This window comes from Ursus americanus, chromosome 18 (genome assembly GCF_024610735.1).
Source record: "Ursus americanus isolate L20-20 chromosome 18, mUrsAme1.1.p, whole genome shotgun sequence".
Lineage (NCBI taxonomy): Eukaryota > Metazoa > Chordata > Mammalia > Carnivora > Ursidae > Ursus > Ursus americanus.
The window spans coordinates 10,945,419-10,971,241 of NC_142144.1; the positions used below are offsets into that span (position 1 = coordinate 10,945,419).

The 25,823-nt window shown below is 38.9% G+C and overlaps 1 protein-coding gene across 4 annotated transcripts in view; it reads left to right on the forward strand.

Annotated features, from left to right (window-relative positions):
- DENND1A (DENN domain containing 1A) overlaps positions 1-25,823 on the forward strand; it is a 489,116-nt gene that overhangs the window by 30,760 nt on the left and 432,533 nt on the right. For all 4 annotated transcript variants that reach the window (XM_045790973.2, XM_045790978.2, XM_045790976.2 and 1 more), the window contains exon 2: positions 6,458-6,528. In XM_045790973.2, coding sequence (XP_045646929.2) covers positions 6,458-6,528 — 71 coding nt within the window. The remainder of the gene's footprint in view (positions 1-6,457; positions 6,529-25,823) is intronic.

A 25,823-nucleotide genomic window follows, 5' to 3' on the forward strand; every position in this document is an offset into this window, starting at 1 on the left:
TCATTCATCAAACACTTAACTATGCCAGGTGTCAGACCAGGGTTATGAGAAGACAGTCGGTGCCCTCAAGAAGCTGCCAGTCTAGAGGGGGAAGGTGGATATTTAATCAGAGGTATATGGGTGGTTCTCCACTGGCTGCACATTGGAATAAGTTAGGGGAGCTTTAAACAAATACTGGTGCCTGGAGATTCTGATTTAATTGTTCTGGGGTGTGGCCTGGGCATTAGGACTTTTAAAAGCCCCCCGGGTAATTGTAATTGCGTCAGGGTTGAATGTGGTAAGAGCAGCAAGAGTGGGGGAAGCACAGGGTGCACTGGGAATGTAGAGGAGGGGCACTTAACCCCGTCTGTGCTTTGGGTATGTGGGATTGAGAAAGGCTTCCCAGAAAGGAGGAAATGCCTGAGCTGAGGCTTGATGAATGAATTTGTCAAGTGCAAAAGACTGGAAAGACTGTTCCTTGTAGAAGCGCATCTGAATAATGTCAATAATGTCAAATGGTAAAGTGGTTAGGGTTTTTGGATGATTCATGTTGATTCTGCTACTCCTTTGCTTTGACTTTGGCTAGTTTATCCTGAATTTCAGTGTCGTCCTCTTTTTTTTTTTTTTTTTAAGTTATAGCCTTTTTAAAAAAGATTTTATTTATTTATTTGTCAGAGCACAAGCAGGGGGAGCTGCAGGCAGAGGGAGAAGCAGGCTCCCTGCTGAGGGAGGAGCCTGATTCAGGCCTTCATCCCAGGACCCTGGGATCATGACCTGAGTTGAAGGCAGACGCTTAACTGAGCCACTCGGGTGTCCCAGTGTCCTCTTTAAATTGGGCAAACACATATAGGGTAGTTGAAGATTAACTGAGATAATGCATGTAAGGTGCTTCGCATCATGCCTGGCACATAGAAACAGTCAGTAGTGGAAGTAGTACAGTTAGTGGTGCTCCTAGTGAACCAGAGATGGTTTGTGGAGCGGGCTACAAGTAGTTCTGTACAGCTGGATGCTGGGGTATAGGACTGCAGGAGGTGAAGGTGGGTGGCAAAAAAAAGTTGCTTGGCAGGTAGGCAGGGTTCCAGATCATTGAGGTATAGAAATGTAAGGCAATTAATAGTGGGATATCATGGCAGAACCAGGACATTTCCATGGTAATATGTTAAGCTATATCATAAAGTGTTCTGGGAAAACTTGGGTCCATATTGGAAAATTGGCTCTGAATATGGTATTCTCAGCATCATTACATGTACTGAATTAGCAGTGAGTGTTAATAGGACAGAAATAGGTTTTTCGGTTCCTTTAGCCAAGTAGTTAAAAATATTGAGCATCTTGAAGAGTAATGGAGGAAATAAGCAGTTTCAAGGTAGTCTCAGAGACTCTCTGGAAATTGTTAGTCTTAGTTGTTTATAGACTTAATGAAAATATTAAGAGTCTCTTGGCCATTTGCATTTAGAAGAGACACTTTTAAATTTATTTTTTGATTTGCAGAGAAATAGAAAATGCTTCCATCTGCATTGGCTTCACTGGCCCTTAAAATAACTTATGTATATTTGTTGGTATGTTATATAACTTGTCACAACATTAGTCACCACTTCTTCCATAAGGCAACATGTAAGTGATCATGGATAAGCATGACTATAACTTATAATTATAGTCCAATTTGTTCTTACTGTTTTAGTTAGCTTTTGCCTTTTTTTTTTTTTTTTTAAAGAAACTGTCATAATCTTTGGCTCCATGTAATAGAACTCTGGCAACTATTTGAACTGAGTGAAAAACTTAGGTAGTTTTATTATTACTCATTAGGATGAGGCAGTAACTATGGATAGCAACAGAAGAGGAGTAAGCTTCAGTGCTTCTACAAATGCTATTTTTCTCTGAAATCTGTTTTATTGCAAAAGCACTGTTGATTATTAAGGTATACCTTAAGTTTATTTTGTTTTATGTACTAAATTATTTGGAAGAAGAATTCCATTTAACTTGATCAGTGGTTCATTCTTAAAGTGTGATCGCTAGTCCAACAGCATCAGTATTACCTGTTAGTAAACAAGTATTTGGCTACTTATTAGAAATGCTGATTCTTGGGCTTCCCCGCCCCTGCCAGACTCTGGATTAGCTCTGGAAAACTCTCTTTTCACATGCTGAAGGTTGAGAATCACGGAAGCATATAATCACTCCTATCATTTGTTGAAGTCTTTCAGACCCTAGGAAAGGCTGGTCTGTACTTCCTGTCTTCCTTCTACTCAGTGGCTATGTCCCAGGCACTGTTTAGGTACCTGGGAAACACTAGTGGGTATGATTGACAAAATCCTTCACTTGCAGTTTACATTCATAGGAGAGAAACTGACAATGACCAAGACTGTAATAGGTATGCTGTGGAAAATTAAAATTAGATGGTAGAGAGTGTATTGGGGAAGGCCTTTCTGAGGAGGTGAAATAGAAGCTGAGTTTTGAATGACAGGAAGGGCTACCTAAATGAAGATCAATGCAAAGGGCCGTTAGATAGGAATGAGTTTGGTGTGTTTGAGGAGCTGAAGGAAGGACAGTGTGCCTGGAGTGCTGTGAGCAGGGGGAAAAAGGTATGAAATGAAGTTGGAGAGAGAGGAAGAGGCCAGATCATGTAGACCCTATAAGGACTTCTGCCCCCTCAGTTTTTGTTTTTCTTTTTGTTTTTTTAATTATAAAATACGTGTGAAATTTACCATCTTAGCCATATTTGTAGTGTTCAGTTCAGTGGTATTAAAGGTGTGCATACTGTCATGCAACCATCCCCATCATCCATCTCTAGAATTAAGACTTTGACTCGGAGTAATAGGGGGTACTTTAGGGAGGTTTTAGGCAGAGGACTGACCTAAACTGACCTTTACAATAAAAGGATTACTGACGACTAAGTTGAAATCTGATCAAAGGAGGGCAAGAGAGGAAGCAGCAAGATCAGTTAGAGTGTTGCAGTCATCGAGGTGAGATGGTGATCTGGCAAGGGTAGTAGGGTTGGGGATGCTGAGAAGCATTCGGATTCTGGATATATGTTGATGATCAAATCAATAGAATTTGCTGATTGTGACATGTAAATGATTGTGGCATATATATAAAAGAGGAGTCAAAGATGATACCAAGTATTTTTTTGGTCTGAATAATTGGTGGAATTCAAGCGACACAGGTTTGAGGAAGAAAAGCACCATTCGTTAAATTAGAAATGCTTCTTGAATACCCAAGTGGGGATGTTGAGTAGGCAGTGGATAAGGGAATCTGGAGACGGGGAAGAAGTCAGGTTGGAGACATGATTTTGGGGCTTGTCAGCATTTGCGTGGTAATTAAAGCCATGAGGCTGAATGAGATCATCTAAGTAATGAGTAGAGAGAGGGAGAGGTCCAGGACTAAATTCAAGGGTAGGAGAGTTACATGAGGAGGATTTAACAAAGGAGCAGCCAGTAAGGTAGGACAGCCAATAAAGAGTGATATCCTGGAAGGCAAGAGAAGAAAGTGTCTCAAGGCGGGAAAATCTATCAACTGTCAAATGCTGATGTCTTACGTCGAGTAAGACAAACCCTGAGAATTGGCCATTTTAGCACATTTTGGCAATGTGGCCATTGGTAATCGTGACAAGTTGTTTTGGTGCTGTGGTGGGTTCAGAAGCCTGGTTGAAGTGTGTTAGAGAAAGGGAGATGAAGCAGAGGCAGTGAGTATAGACAATGTCAGGCCAGTCTTCACTTAGAGACATAGCAGGTCTGTACAAAATGCCTTAACCTAATGGCACAGGTTAATGTATCAGAGCTCCAGTGTTAAAAAATTTATGTAACATCTTTATATGGGCGTGTTTGTTACTTCAATTTTCCAAATGAAATTTTGAGGTGAAATTCAGCCAGTTGCAAAATCAGCTTAAGAAAGCTGTTTATTGAAAAAGTTTTTTTTTTTTTAATTTTTAAAAATTTTATTTACTTGTCAGAGAGAGAGAGAGAGAACAAACAGGGGGTGTGGCAGGCAGAGGGAGAAGCAGGCTCCCAGCTAAGCAAGGAGCCTGACGTGGGACTCGATTCCAAGACCCTGGGATCATGACCTGAGCTGAAGGCAGATGCTTAACCAACTAAGCCACCCAGGTGTCCCAAAGTTTTTTTCTTTTAAAGATTGCTTTATTTTAGAGTGTACAAGTGCAATTTTGGGGGAAGGGGCAGAGGGAGAAAGAGTCCTAAGCAGACTGTGCTCAGCTCAGAGCCCAACGTGGGGCTCGATCCCACAACCCTGAAATTACAACCTGAGCTGAAACCAAGAGTTGGGCACGCTGACTAAACCGACTGTGCCACCCAGGCACCGCAAGAAGGCTATGTTTAGGTTTTAGGACTCTTCCTGATGCTCTTTAAACAGCCTTAGAACATTCCTTTCTTTAGTCAAGCACTCTACTTTGAGATCATTTGAATGAAAGGGATATTTCCATAAGACATTTTCCACAGTGTTTGGTGGCCAAACGATGCTGACTTGGTAGACCTTTTTGTATCCTTCCACAGGGAAAACACACAAAAATTGTAAGGCTCTCTTAAAACTTCAGTTTACTTTGTTTTATTTAGACTATTAAGTAAAATACTCTGCTTTACTGTCTGATTTTTAAGATTATACATGACAAGGTATATTTAAATACCTTGAACTTTAGAGCAGCCAACTCTTTTTCGCTGTAGGTACTTGTTTAAAGCAAAAGCTTAAGTTTCTCTTCATTGAAGGAATGGTGATCCTTCACAAGAGAAATAGATTCCTGATTGACAAAACACACTTTTCTACTTCTAAGGAAGTAGAGAGAATTTTTTTTTTTTTTAAAGATTTTATTTATTTGACAGAGACAGCCAGCGAAAGAGGGAACACAAGCAGGGGGAGTGGGAGAGGAAGAAGCAGCCTCATAGCAGAGGAGCCTGATGTGGGGCTCGATCCCAGAACGCCAGGATCACACCCTGAGCCGAAGGCAGACGCCCAACGGCTGCACCACCCAGGCACCCCGGAAGTAGAGGGAATATTAACATATTTTATTGAATCTAAGAGCCATTATTTGTAAAATGCACCATTATATGTATTACTAAGAAAGAAAAAAAAATACTGCATCTAGCATTGTAAGATGCAATAGGTTGTAAGAGATGTGGGAATGTGGGGGAAAAAGTTCATCTTAGAATCAATGAAGCACAGAATTTGAGCTCCAGGAGGGTGAATTCTGGTTCTGGCTGTGTTTCTAACTAGCTGTGGGATCATCGACAAGTTACATAGAATCTCTTTGCCTCAGGTTCCTCACCTGTATGGTGAGAATAATAACTGATCCACCTGTCCTCATAGGATTGTAATGAGGTGGAAATGAATGAATGAGAGTTATTTTGAGAAGTGGAATCTACTGGGCAGATTCAAGGTATTTATTTGATTGAAATTCACCGTTAGATCTGATCAGGTGACTCAAAAGTTTCTGAGCCTTCTTGTTAGGTTTAAAATAGAATTCAGTTATAAACATTTGGAAGTATAACATTTTCTTCTAAACCATTTTCAGTCAATCTGGAAATATCTTTTTTATTGTAGTTTCAGAATCAAAGAGAAAACTCAAAGCTAATATAACCCGATGTTCTTATCATTCAGAATTAACAACTGTTAATATTCTGTTAGTGCTGTGATCTTTTTCAGGCTTATTATGAAATATTTATAACCTAAAGAGGTAAAAGGATATAATAATGAACATTCATATACTTGCTGTTGCCAATAGGTGAAGCCCCCTGTGTGGAAACAGTATCTTATATTTAGATTAGAATCCTGTCTTTGTAATAGTCTAGTGATTTAGGATACTGTTTCTCATTTCAGTCTTTAACACCTATAAATAAGCAAGTTAACTGCATCATATGTGTTTTATCCTGGAATAGGTGGGAGAAGGTACTTTGTGCTAGTGTTGCCTTGGTTTCAGTTTCCTCAAAATTCTACCTATGGCTTTGGAGATACAGCTGTGTAAATTCAAAATATGACACCTGTGAAATCGTAATCACAGCTAGCCTATTATTTGTCAGGCATTGTACCTAGACACTTCCTGTGTGTGTTCTTTAGTTTCACAATAATTCTTCTGGTTAGGTGTTTTCATTATTTTTTTTAAAGATTTTTATTTATTTGAGAGAAGAGAGAGAGCACAAGTGGCAGGGGTGGGGTGGGGTGTACAGGCAGTGGGAGAGGGAGAAGAAGACTCCCCACTGAGCAGGGAGCCAGACTTGGGGCTCCATCCCAGGACCCTGAGATCATGACCTGAGCTGAAGACAGATGCTTAACCGACTGAGCCACCCAGGCGCCCCAGGTGTTTTCATTTTCTAGGTTAGGAAGGTATGGCTCAGAAGCTGAGTAACTTGGCCAAAGCTCCACAGCTATTAAGTTGTGGAGCTAATGATTTTAAGTAAGGTCTGCCTTGATACCACAGCCCACATGTTCTATACCATGCTGCCTTAATTCTTGTCAGTAATCATAATCTGTTCTTTTGTAGGCAGAACCCAGAGACCACGTTTGAAGTCTATGTTGAAGTGGCCTATCCTAGGACGGGTAGCACTCTTTCAGGTATTTGCATGTTTGATTATGATACGTGTTTATTGTATGAAATAGCTGTGCAGGACATCACTTCTCGGCCTTTTGGCTGAGATCAGGTGGAGATAGCTGTGCACGTGGGATATGTGAATATTCTGAACTGTGATTTATCTTTAAATATATTTAATTGTCTTTCCCTTTTATTCCACATCATCCTAAGGAATGGAGCATAAGCACAGTGTCACTGCTATAACAGGCTTGAAGTATGGTTTTATTCATTGTAATCATTGGGTTTTGGTTTGTATCTTTCACAGATGCCTGGAAGTCAGCTGCTTAGTATGAAATATTGTCATCTTGCTAATGAGGAAGGCTTAGAATTAGGTTACAAAATAATATAATGGGAAATCTCTGCCACTGAACGGGAAGGAGATGTTTGAAATGGATTTAGTGTAGTAAATTTTATGTCTGCTGGTAAAAGTTGGAAATTAGTTGAAGGAAACATCTCCTTTGGCTTTAGCTTTTGGACTAATTTGGACGTGTATTCCTGGACAACAGGGTCTTAGATAAGTTTAGAGTATCTTGCAAAGACTGAGTATATTCTCAACTAAAATCCTTCTTGGTTAATGAGAAAAAAAATAACCCTGTAACCTAGTGTTCTTTTTCTTAGTAACTAAGAGAGTGATGAATTTGCCAGAGGTATGTCAGGGAGTAGCTCTTGGTCCACACACACAAACAGTTGTGTGTATTACTTGGTGTTTAGGGACAGTGAATTGACTTGGATTCAAAACTTGGAGAAATCAAGATTCCACTTAATTGACTATGCAATATTTTCTATTTCATTTTGTTAGACTGTAATACTTATAAATTAGCTGCCTTTTATTGAGTATCTGTTCTGTTGTCCTATGTGCTTGACATTTTATCCTTACAATACAACCCTTTAAAGATAGTTGGGTGGCATTGCATTATACCTATGAGAAAATAGAATCTCCGGTCAAATAATTTGCCAAGATCACACAGGTACTGTGTGGAATAACCAGGATTTTTGATTCAAGTCTTCTTTATTCTGCTAAGTTGCCTTCTTGAGGGCCGTAACAGTGTTGGGCACATCTCCCCATGTCCTCTGCAGGGCTTTGCATAATGTCGCTGATATTTGTTAAGATGAATGAATTTCTCTTAATAGCCGAAGTGAGATAACTGTGTGTTCCACTTTCTGGATTATCTAATGAAGGTTACAAATTCTAAAAGTAGAATGTTAGCATCCATGTTAAGTTATCCCTCTTATTCTGCAAACCATTGCATTGGGAAGCATCTGTTATTAGGTACATATCTGCAGCAGCACCTCTGTGGGCCTACTTTGCAGAGTAACCATTTGATGATGGCTATGATTTGACAGATAAACCTGGGGACAGAATGTTTCTTATTTTACAGTTGCTAATGTTTCCTCTTTCAGTGTTCTATGATTTTTTTCCTCCCAAAGTTAAAGTGAATTTTTTGGGAAAAAGAACAAGATCAGAAAAGTGCAAATAAGATGGAGGAATGAACAAAATGCCAGGTCTTTCTCTTATCGCAGTCATCTAATTCCTCTGCCCCATAGACAACTTCTTTGTTTAACCCTTCTAGTATATTTTAAAAACTTTTTTATTTTGAAAATATTTTCAAAGATGAACGTTATAAGAATGGTTGAGTGCATATGCCCTTTCCTTAGGCTCATCAGTTATTACCCATTTTTGCCATACTTGCTTTATCCCTCTATATGTATATGTAATTTTTGCTGAGCCGTCTGAGAATAAGTTGCAGACATAGTGACCCTTTACCCCTACATTCTTCAGAATATATCTCCTAAGAATTTTCTTACATAATTCTAGTACAGTTATTGAAATAAGAAAATTTAATGTTGATATAATGTGGAGTTATTGAACAGTTATTGAAATAAGAAAATTTAATGTTGATATAATGTCAGTTGTCCATGTTTAAATTTAATCAGTTGTGCCAATAGTATCCTTTAGAGTATTTTCCTTTCTGATCCAGAATCTAATTATTCAGGATCATGCAGTCCATTCAGCTTCATATGTATTTAGCTTCTTTCAGTAAGGAATAGTTTTGCAGCCTTTCTTTACCTTTTATCACAGACACGTTTTGAAGAATTTAGGTCTGTTGTTTTGCAGAAGGTCTCTAGATTTGAATCTGATCATATCCTCATGATTAGATTCGGGTTATGAATTTTTGGCAGGGGTCACTGTGTGTTAACTGCATATCATATCAGCCAGCATGTGATGTCTGTTCTTTATTTGTGGGGAAAAAAGTACATGGAACTTACATGTACACTTTAGCAAATAATTATCAAGTGCCCATGTTACTGCTCTCCAGGCTAAGAAATGTAATGTTGCCTGGGTATAAGGAAATACTGTTACTGCAGGAGGGCTGCCAGCCCCGGCCCTGTGCTTTAGTGGGCCCTGCTTTGGCCCTCTTCCATGGGACAGAGTCTGTAGGGCCTGTGGGACATGCCTGCTTAGAACCTGAACCTTTCCATGGTAGACCATACGTTAAGGACCTAGGAACTCAGAACTTCTTGCCCAAATGGCCCAGAGCCTGTGTGAGTCCCTTTCCTAGGATCCATGCTTCTGAGGGTGGGCTGGGCTGCTGATGTATACAAGGGATGGTCTAAGTGTGGCTGTGGGTGGAGAGTAGGGTAGGGGATGGAGCTTGGAGTTGTGAGTGGAGGTGACTGCATGCTTGTGTGCGAGGTCCTTGGCTGTGTGGGATGGAGAAGAGGTCAATGGGTGGCGGACCAGTGGCCAGTTCTCCTTGGACCATCATGTTTCCTCATGGAAACCTGGGGAATCCCAAAATTCTCTGTATGAATCTGGCTTTCCAGGCAGTTATGAAGGTATATTTGTCATGCTAGGAGGTTAGAACATATTTTATTTAATATTTTGTAAGCTTGTTTCATATCTGTTAAATATTAACACATATGGTATGAGGGCCTCCATTTGTACTCTTGCCGAGGCCCTGTAAGTGTTGGAGGTGGGTTTGGTTGGCACCCCAGAGGTCCCTCCTTTCCTTTCTCCAGAGGTAACTACTTTCTTGACTTTTATGATAATCATTTGTTTTTCTTTATAGTTTTATGGCCTAAGTATACCTCCTTGAAAAATATAATGTAGTGCTTGCTTCTGAATTTTATAGAAACAGAATTATTCTTTGTGTAGTTTTGCTGCTTTTTTTTTTGCTCAACATTATGTTAGTAAGGGTTCTTCATGTTGTGTGTAGCTACAGTCATTCATTTTCATTGCTGTGTAATACACTGTAGGATTATATAACAATTTATCCATTCTGTTGAAAACACTTGAAGTTGTTTGCAGTTTTGGGCTATTACAAGCAATGTTGCTGTACTCTTTCTGTATACATGAATCCTGGCGCACTTAAAAGTACATTTCCTTAGGATAGATACTATACTTGATTACTGGATCATGCTAACCTGTTTTTCGAAATTGACCGTACTAGTCTGCACTCCCTCCAGCAGTGTTTGATAGTCCTTATTGCTCTACAACTTCATCAGTCCTTGGCACAATTAGATGTGTTGATTTTTGGCAACCTGATGGTTTTACAGCAGTATCTCCTTGTTGTTTTTACTTGCATTTTCCTGATGACTACCTTCTGCTTATCGGCCTCTTGAATAGCTTGTTTTTTAGAGTGCCTGTTCAAGTCTCTTGCTAATTTTTCTTATTTTCTACCTTTTCCTCATTGATTTATAAGATTATCTTTATGTTATGGATACTAATTATCTTGTTGAATGTATTACAAATATCTTCTTCCACTCTATGGTTTGTCTTTCACTCTCTTTATGTTAACTTTGATCATAACTTCTTGATTTTAATGTAGTACAATTGACCAATATTTTCCTACCCCACAGTTATGAAGATATTTTCCTGTAAGAAATTTATGGTTTTGCCTTTTGCATTTAGGTCTTTAATCTACTAAGGATTTTAGTTTTCTATTAGATGATTAGCTAATTTAAAAATTGGGAAACTAATTAGGGGCTCCTGACTGGCTCAGTCAGTAGAGCATGCAACTCTCGATGTCAGGGTTGTGAGTTCAAGCCCTACATTGAGTGTGGCGCCTACTTGAAAAAACCAAAACCCAAACCAAAAAAATATTGGGAAACTAAATCTGAATTACTGGGATCTGCTGTTCCTTTACTTAAAACATTTTTATAAAATGATCAGGTACTTCTAGGGGCACCTGGCTGGGTCAGTTGGTAGAGTGTGTGACTCCTCATCTCGGGGTTGTAAGTTCAAGCCCCATATTGGGTGTAGAGGTTACTTAAAAAATAAAGTCTTAAAAAAAAAATCAGGTACTTCTAAATCATACCCGCCCCCCCCCCAAGAAAACACCTCACAAAAAGATGACAGATGTGAGAAAGGCCAGTAAGAAATATTACTAGACTTTAGGGGCGCCAGGGTGGCTCTGTTGGTTAAGGGTCTGCCTTCAGCTTGGGTCATGATCTCTGGGTCCTGGGATCGAGCCCCCGCATCTGGCTCCCTGCTCAGTGGGGAGCCTGCTTCTCCCTCTCCCTCTGTTCCTACCCCTGCTTGTGCTGTCTAGTTCTCTCTCAAATAAATAAAAATCTTAAAAAAATACTACTAGGCTTTAGAAACAGTTCTTTTTTCCTCAGTTACTTTCAATGTTGCCATTCCTGAAGACATGTGTTGTCAGTACTCTGTACTGTACTCTGAAGAGCCTTCCATGACCACCACGGAAGGGACATGTGATCTGTCAGCTCCGCTTAGTGCATCAAGACCTTGTACACTGCATGGGACACTTTGGAAACATCGTGCCAGTAAGATTTGGGTACGCACGCTAAACTGGTGCCTCTTGCTTGCTTTGGGAGTTTGTGAGAATTCCTAGTTGCTATTACCAGGGAATAAGCTGTCACTTAGTATTTGATTTTAGGTACCTTTTGTCTACTTCTACAACTTTCTTGTTTTTAATAAAATTTATTGTATTTGCCTTTTTTGATATTATTGAATGCATTATTTTTGTCTTTTTAAATGATTGCAAGGAATCTGCCGTAAGATTAGTCTTTGTTCCTTGGATCTGCATCTCTGATCTCTGCCAAAGTATCTGAGCAAACTTAGGTATAAACCTTACACTATACAGTACTAGTGTCTGGGCATAATCTTCTCTTTGAAGTTTGTTTGCATCCCCCCGAGGGATTAATTCCCTGCTGTGAGAAGGTGGGTTAGAAAGCACTGAAACTACTTTACGGGTCTTTAATTGGAGGATTTAGTATACATTTTGTTCTATAAACTTCTGTGGGAGTTTCATTCTTACAGTTTTTCTTATACTGTGGTATGTTATATCTCATTGTAAATTAAAAACAACTAAAAATTTTCTCAAGTTATTTGAGTACATATTGACAGATTATCCTGGTTTGTGTTTTTTTTTTCCTGTTTAAATTTTTAGTTGCTTGTTTTCGAATTAGTTTTTGAGTATGTATACAATTTAAAAATTTTCTAAAAATTACGAAGAGAAAAAGCATCACTCGGTGATAAACACGATTAATGTTTTGGTATATTTATTTCCTTGTAGTCTTTTGCGTGTGAATGTGTGGAAATAAAGCATATATATAAATATATTTATTTGTAAATATAAACATACATATAAACTTTTTCCCTGAACTTCTGCTATATGTGTGTATTCCTTGCTCATCTCCTCCAAATCATTAAGCTTTTCCTAAAATTATTATTATTTTTTTTTAATGATTTTTTATTATATTATGTTAGTCACCATACAGTACATCCCCGGTTTCCGATGTAAGGCTCGATGATTCATTAGTTGTGTATAACACCCAGTGCACCATGCAATACGTGCCCTCCTTACTACCCATCACCGGTCTATCCCATTCTCCCACCCCCCTCCCCTCTGAGGTCCTCAGTTTGTTTCTCATAGTCCATAGTCTCTCATGTTTCATTCCCCCTTCTGATTACCCCCCCTTTCTTTATCCCTTTCTTCCCCTACCGATCATCCTAGTTCTTATGTTCCTAAAATTATTAATATAGCTTTGTGAAAGTAATTTCATTTGCTATGAATTACTATATTACATCATGTTTATGAGTAATATTTACTTAGAATTAGATCTTTAGATAGTTTTCAGAGTTCTCCTATTGTAAATAATGCCGGCAAACATCTCTGTGTATGGTGCTTGTTACTTAGGTATGTGATTTTTAAAAAAAGTTGGAACATTTCGAGTAGATATTTGACCTACTTTGTTCTTAACTGCTTTTTTGGTCACATTCCATTTTGTGTACTCTGATTTATGTATTTGTTCAAGAACCCACCTTTACTTGGGGCTCTCAGAAAACCAATAGTCTCAAGTTGTGAAAGCTCCCAGAGCTGAGTTTAGCCTGTCTGCCTGAAGGTCTCGGAAGAGGGTGCTCTTGTAAGAGGGATGAGCCTGCCAGTCCCATGATCAGATGGTACTGGCCATGCTGAAACTCTGGAGTGCATTTCCAACACAAGTGTCTCATTACAGCGGGCGTCTTGGAGCCTGCCGCGGGCACCCTGCTTGGGTAGCTGCGTCGCACTGGGAGAGTGGCAGCAACATCAGGTTCTCGAGGCTGTTCTGCTCACCCGCTGCCTCCAGTGTCAGCTCCCCGCCCAGTGTTTTACTGCAGTAACCCAGTGGCCACTTGGTAGCAAAAAGTGGATAGTCCAGTGAAGAAACTGTTGCGAGAGCTCTGGAAGGAATGCTTATGACGTGATGCTTTGGTTAGCTGAGGTTTTCAGCTGTAATCCGTAACTTAAGCTAACACGCAAACACCCTGGCTTTCAAATCTCTCTTAAATAGCTGTTCACATTTCTGGTTCAGGAGTATCATGAAGAAAACCGAGTCTTAGCCAATGGACGAATTGAGAGCCAGATTTGTTATATTCTGAATTTGAGCTTTCACTTTGCAGGACTCTAATTCTACGAACTTTGCTCAGATCTGTGACCACAGTGGATGCTCAACATGACTAAATATTTTTTTATTAGATATTTTTAAAAAATTGATATAAGTAAAAACAGGGCACCTGTGTGGTTCAGTCAGTTAAGTGGCTGCCTTTGGCTCAGGTCATGATCTCAGTCCCTGCTCAGTGGGGAGTCTGCTTCTCCCTCTGCCCTTCCCCCCTGCTTGTGCTCCCTCAAACTCTCTCTCTCTCTCAAATAAAATCTTAAAAAAAAAAAATTTTATGCTGTTTCTTTAGAGGTGGGATGAAGGGGAAAAAAGCCCTTTGAGAGTTGTTTTACTTCAGATTAAAATATTAGAGATATTAACTAAATTTATTATCTTCTTTTCAATAAGATAATGAATCACAGCAAACTTTTGAAGAATGGTGATAAATGGTGATAAAGAATTGACTTTTATTGAGTCCTTATTATGTCTCAGTCACTTTTCTTAATATTGTGATATTTTTCTTAATATTCTGATATTGTTAATATACCCCTTTAAGATGGGTCATATTTTTGAGGAAACTGAGGCTCAAAAAGGTTAATTTGTTTGCCCAGATGGGACAGCCATCGAGATGTAGATTCAAGATTTTAACTTCATTCCTGTGGCATTGTCCCAAAAAGTACTGGCTAATATTACCTGCACATGTAGTAGTTAGAAAAATCAGATATTGTGAGGGAAGAAAAGTCAGGCTTATATAGAAAATCAGGGGAGAGGCAGTTTTCGGTCATGAACTGCACAAGGATTTCTTATAGTTTTTTTTTTTCTTTCTTTTAAATGAGTCAGCATGATTACTTTAGCTTTTCTCTTGAATTTTTCAGTGAAAGTGAATCCGCTTTATGGAGTATTAAGATATGAACCACAATTTGTAGTAATGTAGGGACAAGTTACTACTCACTCAAAAGACATGGATTACTTAAAAAATTTTATGATTTTTCCTGCACTAAGTACTTGACATGCCCATTTGAAAATAACTTATTTGGAATAGAGGCGTGGAACCTCATCCCACTGTACTTGTTTTTTTTTTTTTATTTTTAAAGATTTTATTTATTTGAGAAAGAGTGCACATGAGCAGGGCCAGGGGGAAGGGCAGAGGGAGAAGGGCAAGCAGACTCCCTGCTGAACGTGGAGCCTGACAAGGGGCTTGATCCCAGGACCCCGAGATCATGACCTGAGCTGAAGTTAGATGCTTAATGACTGAGCCACCCAGGCCCCCCTCACTGTACATTTTAAGCTGATTTTGAAAAGGGGTGTTTTTTTTAGGATTTTGAAAAGGGGTGCCTGTTTTAGGATTGTTAGAGTATTTCTTTAAAGTGTAGTTGAGCCTAGGGGAAGCTCATTGTAATAAAGCTTTTGCCCACCACCTTATGAAGTAAGAAGTATCAGCTCAGTTATATAGGTAACGAAAATAGGGTTCCATGAGGACAGAAATGACCTCTTTCTTGTACCTGAAATTCCAACAGCTAGAACAGTACCTGGCATATTGCAGGCCTGTCAGTAAGTATTGAGTGATCAAAGCTTAGAGATAGGGAGCAACTTGTCCAAAGGATAGAGTTGGGACTTGAAGTCTGCTCTGTATTCTTTAAACCAGTTTATGAAAACTGTAACACAAATTATATGTATATGCACAGCTTAAAGAATAAACAAAAATGCATGTACCTACCACTCAACTTAGGAAATAGAACATTTTATAACTTTGAAGTCCCTCTGTATTCCTACTGAGATCACATTTTGATTTTTACCAAAATTGTGTATCCTTGCTGGAAGCTTGTGCTTTTTATTACACTATGCTGATGCTCTAAATTGGTTATGTAGAATGACTTTGACTTGCTGTTCTTAAAAAGTAACAGAAAGTGAGCCATATATTTTCTTAATTTTTAGTTATTTGAAACTGATTCCAGATTTCTTCCTAAAGTGTGCAATTTAGGGGCCATCTGGGTATAAATTACAATATAGCAGAATCTCATGATTTTTGGTAATTCATGGCAGTGTTGTGGTTCTTGCTGTATTTGTGGTTCACAGTGTAAGGCCCTGAGCCCTCTATGTGGACCAGCAATTCACTGATATAACCCTTAAAATCCACGTGAGCAGTAAATTTGTTGATCTCTATTTTAGTTCCCTCAAAATGACAGTTTGAATCTCGTTTTGTCAACTATAAAATGGAGGCCGTAATAATACCTGCTTCATTGAGTTGAAAGATTAAATGGTAATGCAGAGTGCATGGGAAATGGAAAGTTCTTAAATGGGAGCTGTTACTTGTCATTTGTTTTAAAAGATACTATTTTAGAGAAGGTTTAGGTTTACAGCAAAGTAGAGAGGAAGATACAGAGATTTCCCGTATACCCCTGCCCCAGGCATGTACAGCCTCACCCAGTGTCAGCACGCCCCACCAGAGCGGCACATTTGTTACCATCGGTGACCCTGTGCTGACACATCATAACCCCACAAAGTCCATTGTTTACGTCAGGGTGTTGTGTATTCTTTGGTTTTAGACAAATGTGTGATAGCATGTATCCATTTATAGTATCATACAGAATATTTTTAGTGCTCTAAAGATCCTCTGTCTTCTGCCTGTTTATTCCTTCATGCACCCTGACCCCTAGCAACCACTGTTCTTTTTATTGTCTCCATGATTTTGCCTTTTCTAGAATGTCATGTAGCTGATATCATACAGTATGTAGCCTTCTCAGATGGGCTTTTTTCTCTCAGTAGTATGTATTTATGGGTGCCTGTGTGTGTGTGTGTGTGTGTGTGTGTGTGTGTGTGTGTATGGTTATTCCTTGTCTTTTCATGGCTTCATGGCTCATTTCTTTCTGGTGTTTAATCATATTGCATTATCTGGATGTGCTACAGTTTATCCATTCATCTACTGAAAGACTTGGTTCCTTCCAGGGTTTGGTAATTATGAATAAAGCTGCTCTAAACATCCATGTGCAGGTGTTTGTGTGGACATAAATTTTCAACTCCTTTGGGTAAACACCAAGGTGATTGCTGGATGGCAAGAGTATGTTTAGTTTTTTGAGAAACGGCCAGCTGTCTTCCAAAGTAGCTCTCCCATTTCATATTCCTGCCAGCAGTGAACGAGAGTTCCTACTGCCCCATATCCTCACCAGCATTTGGTGTTATCAGCGTTTCGGATTTCGGTCATTCTAATATATGTGTAGTGGTGTCTCGTTTTAATTTGCGTCTTCCTGTGACATATGTGGAACATTTTTTTCATACTCTGATTTGCCATCTGTATATCTTGTTTGGGGAGGTGTCTATTAAGGTCTTTGGCCCATTTTTAAAAATTGGGTGGTTTTCTTACTGAGCTTTAAGAGTTTTTTGTATATTTTGGATAATAGTCCTTTATCAAATGTGTCTTTTGCAAATATTTGCTCCCAGTTTGTGGCCTGTCCTCTCATTCTCCTGGCATTGTCTTTGGTAGAACAGAAGTTTGTTTTTATTTATTTACTTATTTATTTTTTAAAGATTTTATTTATTTATTTGACCGAGTAGAGTGTGTGAGCACAAGCAGGGGGAACAGCAGACTCCTCGTTGAGCAAGGAGCCTGATGCGGGGTTTGATCCCAGAACCCTGGGATCAAGACCTGAGCTGAAGGCAGATGCTTAACTGACTGAGCCACCCAGGTGCCCCACTTTGGAAGTTTTTATTTTATTTTTTAATTTTTTTTAATTTTTAAAAATTTTCAATTTTTTTAAAAAAAGATTTTATTTATTTGACAGAGAAAGAGACAGCCAGCGAGAGAGGGAACACAAGCAGGGGTAGTGGGAGAGGAAGAATCAGGCTCTCATTGTGGAGCATGGAGCCCGACACGGGGCTCGATCCCAGGACCCTGGGATCACGCCCTGAGCTGAAGGCAGATGCTTAACGACAGAGCCACCCAGGCACCCCTGCAAGTTTTTATTTATTTATTTATTTTATTTTTATTTTTTTAAAAAGATTTTATTTATTTATTTGACAGAGATAGAGACAGCCAGCAAGAGAGGGAACACAAGCAGGGGGAGTGGGAGAGGAAGAAGCAGGCTCCCAGCAGAGGAGCCTGATGTGGGGCCCGATCCCATAACGCCAGGATCACGCCCTGAGCCGAAGGCAGACGCTTAACCGCTGTGCCACCCAGGCGCCCCGGAAGTTTTTATTTTTAATAGAAGTCCAAATTATCAATTATTTCTTTCATGGATCATGTGTTTCGTGGTATATCTAAAGGCATTGCCACACCCAGGGTCATCTAGGTTTTCTCCTATGTTATCGCTTAGAGTTTTATACTTTTGTGTTTTATATTTTGATCTATGACCCATTTTGAGTTTTGTGAAGGGTGTAAGGAAGGTCTGTGCGTAGATTCACTTGATTGCATGTGGATGTTCAGTTCTAGCATCATTGTTGCATAGACTATCTTGCTCCTTGGGCAGAGATCAGTTACTATGTAGGGCTCTATTTCTGAGTTCTCTTTTGATCTGTCTTTTCTTTCACCAGTACCATCCCGTGTTGGTTACTGTAGCTTTATACTAAGTCTCAAAGTCAGTTAGTGTCAGTCTTCCAAAATTTGTTGTTCTTCCTAGTATTGTGTTCACTCTTCTAGGTCTTTTGCCTTTCCATATACTTTAGAATCAGTTTGTCAATATCCACAAAATAACTTGCTGATATTTTGATTGTGATTGAATTGTACCTATAGATCCAATTACAAAGAACTGTCATCTTGACATTATTGAGTGTTCTTATTCATGAACATTACTATTTCTCCATTTTTTTTTAAGATTATTATTTTAGAGACAGAGCGAGTGAGAACATGAGCATGATGGGTAGAGGGAGAGGGAGAGAGTATCTCAAGCAGACTTCATACTGAGCACGGAGCCTGATGTGGAGCTCGATTTCATGACCCTGAGATCACAATCTGAGATGAAACCAAGAGTTGGACGCTCAACCGACTGTGCCACCCAATGCCTCTATATTTCTCCCTTTATTTAGTTCTTTGTGGGTTTTTTTTGTTTGTTTGTTTGTTTTAAGATTTATTTATTTGAGAGAGAGAGTGAGAGAGAGAGAGTACGAATGGAGTGAGGGGCAGAGGGAGAAGCAGACTCCCTGCTCAGCAGGGAGGCTGATGCAGAGCTCGATCCCGTGGGTCCTGGATCATGACCTGAGCCGAAGGGAGACGCTCAACTGACTGAGCCACCCAGGTGCCCCTTATTTAGTTCTTTGACTTCATTTATCAGAGTTTTGTAACTTTCCTCATGTAGTTCTTGTACATTTTTTTGGTTAGATTTGTACCTAAGTAGCTGTTATTTAAAATTATTATATTATTTTTGTTTAAGTCAAGAGTTCATGTCTGTATAGAACTCTGCTATTCAGCAATTGTTACCGTGCTAACACAGCTGAAAAATGGGAAGTAAAAGTAGCCAAAGTAGATTTCTCAGAATCCATGCATTTAAACTTACATCTTTCATTCATGGGAAAGCCCTTTGCTTATGCCCTACATGCTTTGGTTTACTCTGAGGATTTTTTTGTATTACATTGCTCTGCACAGTTAGCGATCATGTTGGTGACATTATTGTATTAGTCAGGATTCTTTTTGTCCTAAGTGGCAGAAACCCAGTGAAACATGGCTTGAGCAAAAGAGGGGATTTATTGCTTCTCGATACTGAGAAGTATAGTGGTAAAACTGGCTTTTGGTTTTGCTGGATCTAGGTGTTCTACTTACGTTTTCAGAGATTTGTCATCTCATTATCTCTTGGTTTTCTGTCTCCTGTGTTGGGTTCATTTCTGGGCAACTTGCTTCCTATACGATGGCAACAGTGGCTACTGGCAAATCCAAGTTTATAGTCTACCAATTTAGTCACCCAAAGGGAAAAAGACACCCAAAAAATTATTTTGAGTCGTAGTCTCAGGGCTGATTGCACTAGGCCCAGTTTGGGTCATAGGCTGATCTATGAACCTATCACCAAGATTTTTGGAGGGAGGGGTTACCCTGAGATGTTGATTGGGTGATGAAGGAGTATGAATGTGTGTGCGGGCCTGTTCAGTGCCACCTGGATTCTATAGCCTGGGAGTGGGGCAGGGTAGTTTTGCAGAGAAAATCTGGTGCTGTTAGCAGAAGAAGGGAGAATGGATGCTAGGCAGCCAAAACAGATGTCCATTGCAGTCATCAAGATAATGTTTTATTCAAAATATTCTTTTCAAAAAAGCAGTGAGATGTATAATCTAGCTTGGAAAGATTTACAACCAAAATGTTTCAGTGCTTAAAAGTATAGGTCTTCAGCTTCCTCAAAAATTGCCATATAAGCCTGATTTCCCCAGGAGTCTGTGACTGAGATCTTATTATCATACATCTAATTTTTAGACTTCCTTAATCACTTATTCTTTGAGCATTTGCATTAGGTTCAACACTGTGCTAGACTCTCTGGAAAGTGGAGTGTAAGCTCTGTAAAACGGGAACAAGACCTCCTATTTTAAATGCTTAGGAGACTTTTTTTTTTTTTTAACCTTTAGGAAATTGTATTCTAGCTTTTGAACTTCTTTTGGTATTATTTCACAACACATTTTGCATTTCCTTCTTTATGTTACATTGAAAGCATGCAGTGTGCTCAGAGGCTTTCATTAGAAAAAGAAAGCTTTACTGAAGATTTCACTATGAGCTTGCTTTGCCCAGCAGGAAACTGTAATAACTTGCTTGATTTAAAGACAGTTTTCTTACCTTTAATGTGTTCATAGGCATTAGAATTTTATGCTATCACAAAGCCTTATTTGAAGAGAAAATAGATGCAGATGAGTTGCTGTCTAGATTATAACAATGTCATTAAGTATCTTCATGGATAATTTGTAATAAAAACAACCTAATGGAAAGACTGTAGGCTTTGAAATCAGATTTCTTCTGCCACTCACTAATTGTTTGACCTTGGGGAAGTTATTAAACTGAATTCTAACTTGGCCATTGTTTAAATGGGACTTATATCTATTTGGCCGGTTGTTTTGTAAATGAGAGACAGTATGTATTTACATGCCTAACACAGAAACTGGTACAAATTAGACTTTCTTGTGGTGACTTAATTCAACATTATCCTTAAGTGGAAAACAAAAATTCAAACTCCAAAACAAAACCTAACAACAAAACTTCTTGCAATTGTGATTTTGTTAAGAGATTAAATCTTCCTTCTGATAGAATTAAATTCCTTTTTGAAAGGGTCCAAATACTAGAATTATAGTGGAATGAAGATTGAAACTTGATGAAAAGAAGACTGTCTGAACGATCAATTTTCTCTTCTAGAAACTGTAGTATTAGTTCTGTGTTTCCAGAAAAGCATACTTTGGATACATGGATAATTTCAAATGATCAACTTATATATATGTTTTTCTTCCACTTACATGTTACAGTTAAACTTTAACAAAAACAAGGATCAATCCTCAGTTACCAGAGTTTTTTATTTAAACTGTCTTCTTGTGAGAAGAGCCAGATGCCAAGAAAATAAACTGGTATCAGGGACTTATTAAAGCAGCCCATTTCTGAAATATGGTGTATAGTTAGTGTATATGTAACACAGTTCTCTGTCCTCAGCAGTAATCATCACTGATACTCAGAATGATGGAATTGGTTTCTAAAACATGAAAGAGTTTTATTAGTTTGTTAGATTGTATTTATATGAAAGGAAAATTGACAAAAGTATTTGGGAAAGATTTTCTACAAAGACTGAAATGAAAAATCTTTTCATCATGGCTGACAATGAAATAGAAAATCAGCTAAGCAAAACATTTAACTTATTCTCTCTTCGTACTAAATATTTTGGTTAATTGAAGTTCCTCCCCCGTCTCCCCCACCAAATTTCAAGCATATAATTAGCAAAATCTAGCTTAGAGTTGTGGTTTCTAGAATCAGATCTTCTGGATTTACATTTCATCTCTACCACTTATGACTTCTATCCCTGTGTGATTTGGGGCAAATTACTTAAACTCTCTCTTGTTTTAGTTTCTTTTAAACCATAAAATGGGGTGACGATAATAGTATCTCAATGTTATTGTACAGATTAAATGAGAAAAAAGAAATAAATTCAACATGGGACATGGCAGAGTACCTTTCAGTTTGAACTTTCATTAAAGAAAAATAAGTTGAATTTGTTTTGATTCTTCACACTAGAAGTTGAGCATCACTGGGAGTCTGAACTGGGGTAATGTCACCTGTTCCTGTTGTAGGTTCTTTGTTCTGTGTGCTTAATAGCAGGGCATTAGGACAAGGTTTAAGGTAGTCCTAGGCCCAGGGCCTTTGGGAGGCTTGAGGTTTGGGAGGTTTCTTTCTTGCCTCAAGCAGCCCTGGCAAGTCTGGTGTAGGTTTTTAAAAAGTTTTTAATCCCTGGGGTGGACCCTGGAACAAGCTGACCTAATTTCTCTTGTGTTTGTGAAATGGAGATTGAGTTGACTCAGGTTTTATTTGGGCTTCTCTGGATCTGATGCAGCATAAAAGCTCGGGTCTAGACCAATTTAAATTGAGATTTTAGGGCAGACCACTGCTATGTTTCCTCCTTTTTGTTTAGGGAGATATTTTTATATCACCCTTCATCCCTCTGGCAATATTTATTATAAGCCTGCTGTGTGATAGGTGCTTGGGGGGAGCGGGGAGGGGATTCCAGACAGAAGGCAAAGCATTTGCAAAGCTTTGGAGGAATACCCTTTTTTTTTTTAATAAAAAATATGATTTTTAGTCAGATTATGATCAGTTTGAGGGGATCCTGTACAATCATGCTCAGCCTGACAGTTCTGCAAGGGCAGAGGTCTTTGTTTACTTGGTTCACGGATCTGTCCCTAGCACCTAAAACAGCGAGTGGTGCATGGTAGTAAATATATTTGTTGGACATATTTGTTGGACAAATGAATTGACACAATTCTAATTGATTGCAATGAACCTTGATATCTTGATTAGTCTCTGCAGTTCTTGTAGACTAATAGCTCACTTCCAGTAGGTTAATGGCTGTTCATTTCACTATATTCTGTTTTTAAATGGAAATTCTTGGATAGAAGTGGGGGGGGGGAGCGTTTATGTTAGAAGCCAGAAGTATCTTACGGTTTCCTCCAGCAATTTTTCTGGAAGAGCTTTCTCTGCCTTTCTGTGAGCAGATGTGCTCAGGATGAAAAGTTTAAAGGAGGGCTCACTCACATTTGGCTCACTAGGCGAGGAATGCCTTTTCCTCTTCATTTAGTAAGTGTCCATCAGACTTCCCAGAGTACAATGAGGCATTTACCCAAGGCCTCAGCAGCAGCCCATACTTTTTGCATTTTAGGCTTTTTCTGCCACCCCTGGGAAACTGCCTGGTGGTCTGGCATCATGGGAATTTGTGTCACTAAAAGCTCTTTCCCCACCCTTTCCTTCTGGAGAAGCAGTGGGTCTAGTGGCAGGAGCTCTGGTCTTGGTGTCTGAATTTTGGCCACAACTAATAGCAATCTGGCCTTCGGGAAGTTCTTCATCCTTTTTGCTGAGTTTTCTCAGTTGCAAATCTGAGTTTGATAATGTGTAGGGTTGCTGTGAAGACTAAATAAAATACTAGCAACAAAATCATTAACAGTGCCTTGTTAGTTTTCTTTCTTCTGTCACATCAGATCATTGTTTTCCATTCTTAGCCTCCCGACACAAAAGGACACGCATGTTATTTTTCATAGCTCTGAGAACTATAGAGTCTTTGGTAATGGTTTTCTGTGTGTGTGTGTGTGTGTGTGTGTGTGTGTGTGTGTGTTTATTTGTATTTTTAAAAACATGGAAAAGCTACATTAAAAAAAAAAAAAACAAAAAACCCAGACAACTCAAACTTAATTTAAAAGTTTTCCAGAATATGACCTTTAAGGTAAGGATCTTCCAAGACTGTTCCTGTGCCCATACTCTGCTTCCCATAGAGGGCATAGCATGTTTTTGTGTTTACATGTTGGTGAGTGAGTGAGTGAGCGTGTGTATGTAAAAGAGAAAGAAAGAATGAAAATATGTGTGGTGGAAGAGATATTTTAGCCTGCTTTTGTAACTTTAGCTTTCTGTGCAATGTGCCAAAAGTTATTTCTCCCTAGGGAGTGTCTCTTTCAACAGTTTTTGAAGGCAGCATAAATTCTCACTTGGTGTTCAAGGAAGATGGTAATACAATTTAGTACAGCCAGAGTATTTTCTTTAACTTGTTAGAAACCAAAATGTGATTGCAGTGGCAAAGTTGTCAGCGCACTCAAGTTTAACAAGTGTTCGAAGGATTAGTAAAGGAAATGTAGTTTACTCTGCAGCTTTTATGACAAAGAATTTAAAAGGTTTTGCTTTAAGCCTCTCCATGTGTTTCTTCCTTTTCTCCAAAACATACCTCTAAATTGAAAAGAGAGATGAATCTCTTAGGGAGAAACTATTAACTCTGAGGGAGTTTATCATTGTTTGAGAGGAAGCAGAACATTTACATTTGAATCAGCTCTGAGTGTAGCTTGTGCCCTAATCTCGTTCCTCCTAGAAGTTGGTGAAGAGTTTAAGTACTTCCTACTTTGTGTTCTGGTCCTTGTAGTGCCATCCTAATTTTCTCCGGGATCATAAATTTCCTAATTCAAAGTAAGCAAACTCCTGAGACAATGTGCGTTGGCTTTGCTTGGAAATGCTTTGTGCAGTTGTCACCGTCCTCTGAGCAGGGCCACTGGCCAGAATTGTCTCGTTTTCACAGCACTGATTACCGTACAAAAAAATAGTTTAAAAAAGAAAATAGAAAGTGTGAAATAGAGCAGGTAAAATCACCTCTGTCACAATCCCACTTTAAAGTTTTGAATATTCCCATTTGGTATAGTTGTGATTGGTGTGTAGTTTTGAATGAGAAAGTAACACCATGTTTGCCATAAACGTTTCGATCAGTTTTTGAAGTCTCTATCAAAGTCTTACAGTTTGATTAACCCATTCCCTATTGTTATACATACAAATTCAGCCTCTTTTAAAATAAGACCATAGTCCTCTCAAGTCTATGAACTACTTTTGTGACCAAATCTTTGGTATTGCCTTCTTCTTCTTCTTCTTCTTTTTTTTTTCTTTTTCTTTTTTGGGCTGTGGGGAACAGGAAGGGTTGAGGAGTGGAGAGGCAGGTAGAGGAACAGAGAAGGCTGGGCAAGGCTAAAATAAACTGTTACAGATGGAAATGTTTTTCTAAGTCTACGTTTTTTAAAAAAAGATTTTACCCATTTCTATTATTTGAGAGAGAGAGAGAGCGAGCAAGAGACAGCACGAGTGGGGTGAAGGGCAGAGGGAGAAGCAGCCTCCCCGGTGAGCAGGGAGCCGGATGCAGGACTCGATCCACTGGACTCAGGGATCATGACCCAGCGGAAGGCAGATGCTCAACCGACTGAGCTACCCAGGTGCCCTTAAGTCTACAGTTTGTAAGAAGCCTTAAATTGAGCCATTTTCTGAGATTACAAAAAAGTGTTGTTAGTGTTTTGCTCTATCATGAATTAAAATATGATGTCTTTAAAAAAATTAGATTTTAGGGATTCTTGGGTTGTTCTTAATGTGTGCTTCTGTCATTGATTTTACTTTCTTATCTTGAGAGCCATTGATGGATTTAGGTCATTTTAGCTTAAAGAGAAACCATCTACCCAAAAGACTGGTTGGTGGGAGAAATTCTTTGTATTTTGCTTTTCTGTGTTGCTAAGACAGCTGTGTCCTGGACTGGAGTTAGCTTTTGTAGCAGCTGTGAAGTCCTCACCTTACAGAAAATGTTCCCAATGAATGTTTCTGTGACTTGGGACTGTCATTCAAACCCACGCCAAAGAAACAGTATGTACAGTACTTCATGGGTGTCAGATGAAGAAATCTTGATGAAACTATGGTTTAATCAAACCCGATAGCTTATTTTATTTTATTTATTTATTTTCTTAAAGGAATTAGTAAGTTAGGATTTGGGGAGGTGTAGCCTGTGTTCATTCCTTAGAGATTGGGACAAGAATTTTGCCTTTGCAGAAAGAGCTTGTGTAGTTAGGGACTTGCCTGAAAATGCTTTGCCTGGCATTTGCACTGGGCATATTTGGAAGGGAAAGCCTCTTTGCATTGTGCATTTAGAAAAGTGTCTGTAAGCGTGCTTAGAAAATGGCAGCTTTTGCTGCTCTGGGCTGTCAATGCCTTGCTGCTACTGACTGTGTTTAACCAGAAAGGGAAACTCAGAGTAGAAAAAGTCTCACTCCCAAGACTTTACAAGAAAACCCCTCTTTGTTGATTTATATATATATATTTTAAAGGAGCTTGACATCTTCATCAAGTTCACAGTGGGCTTGCTTTGTTTGCTTTCTCTTGAATGCTTGATAAGATTTTTCTTCTATTGTTTTGTGCAGCAAGAACAGATCTTTCCATGGCTGGGGTGGGTTTTTT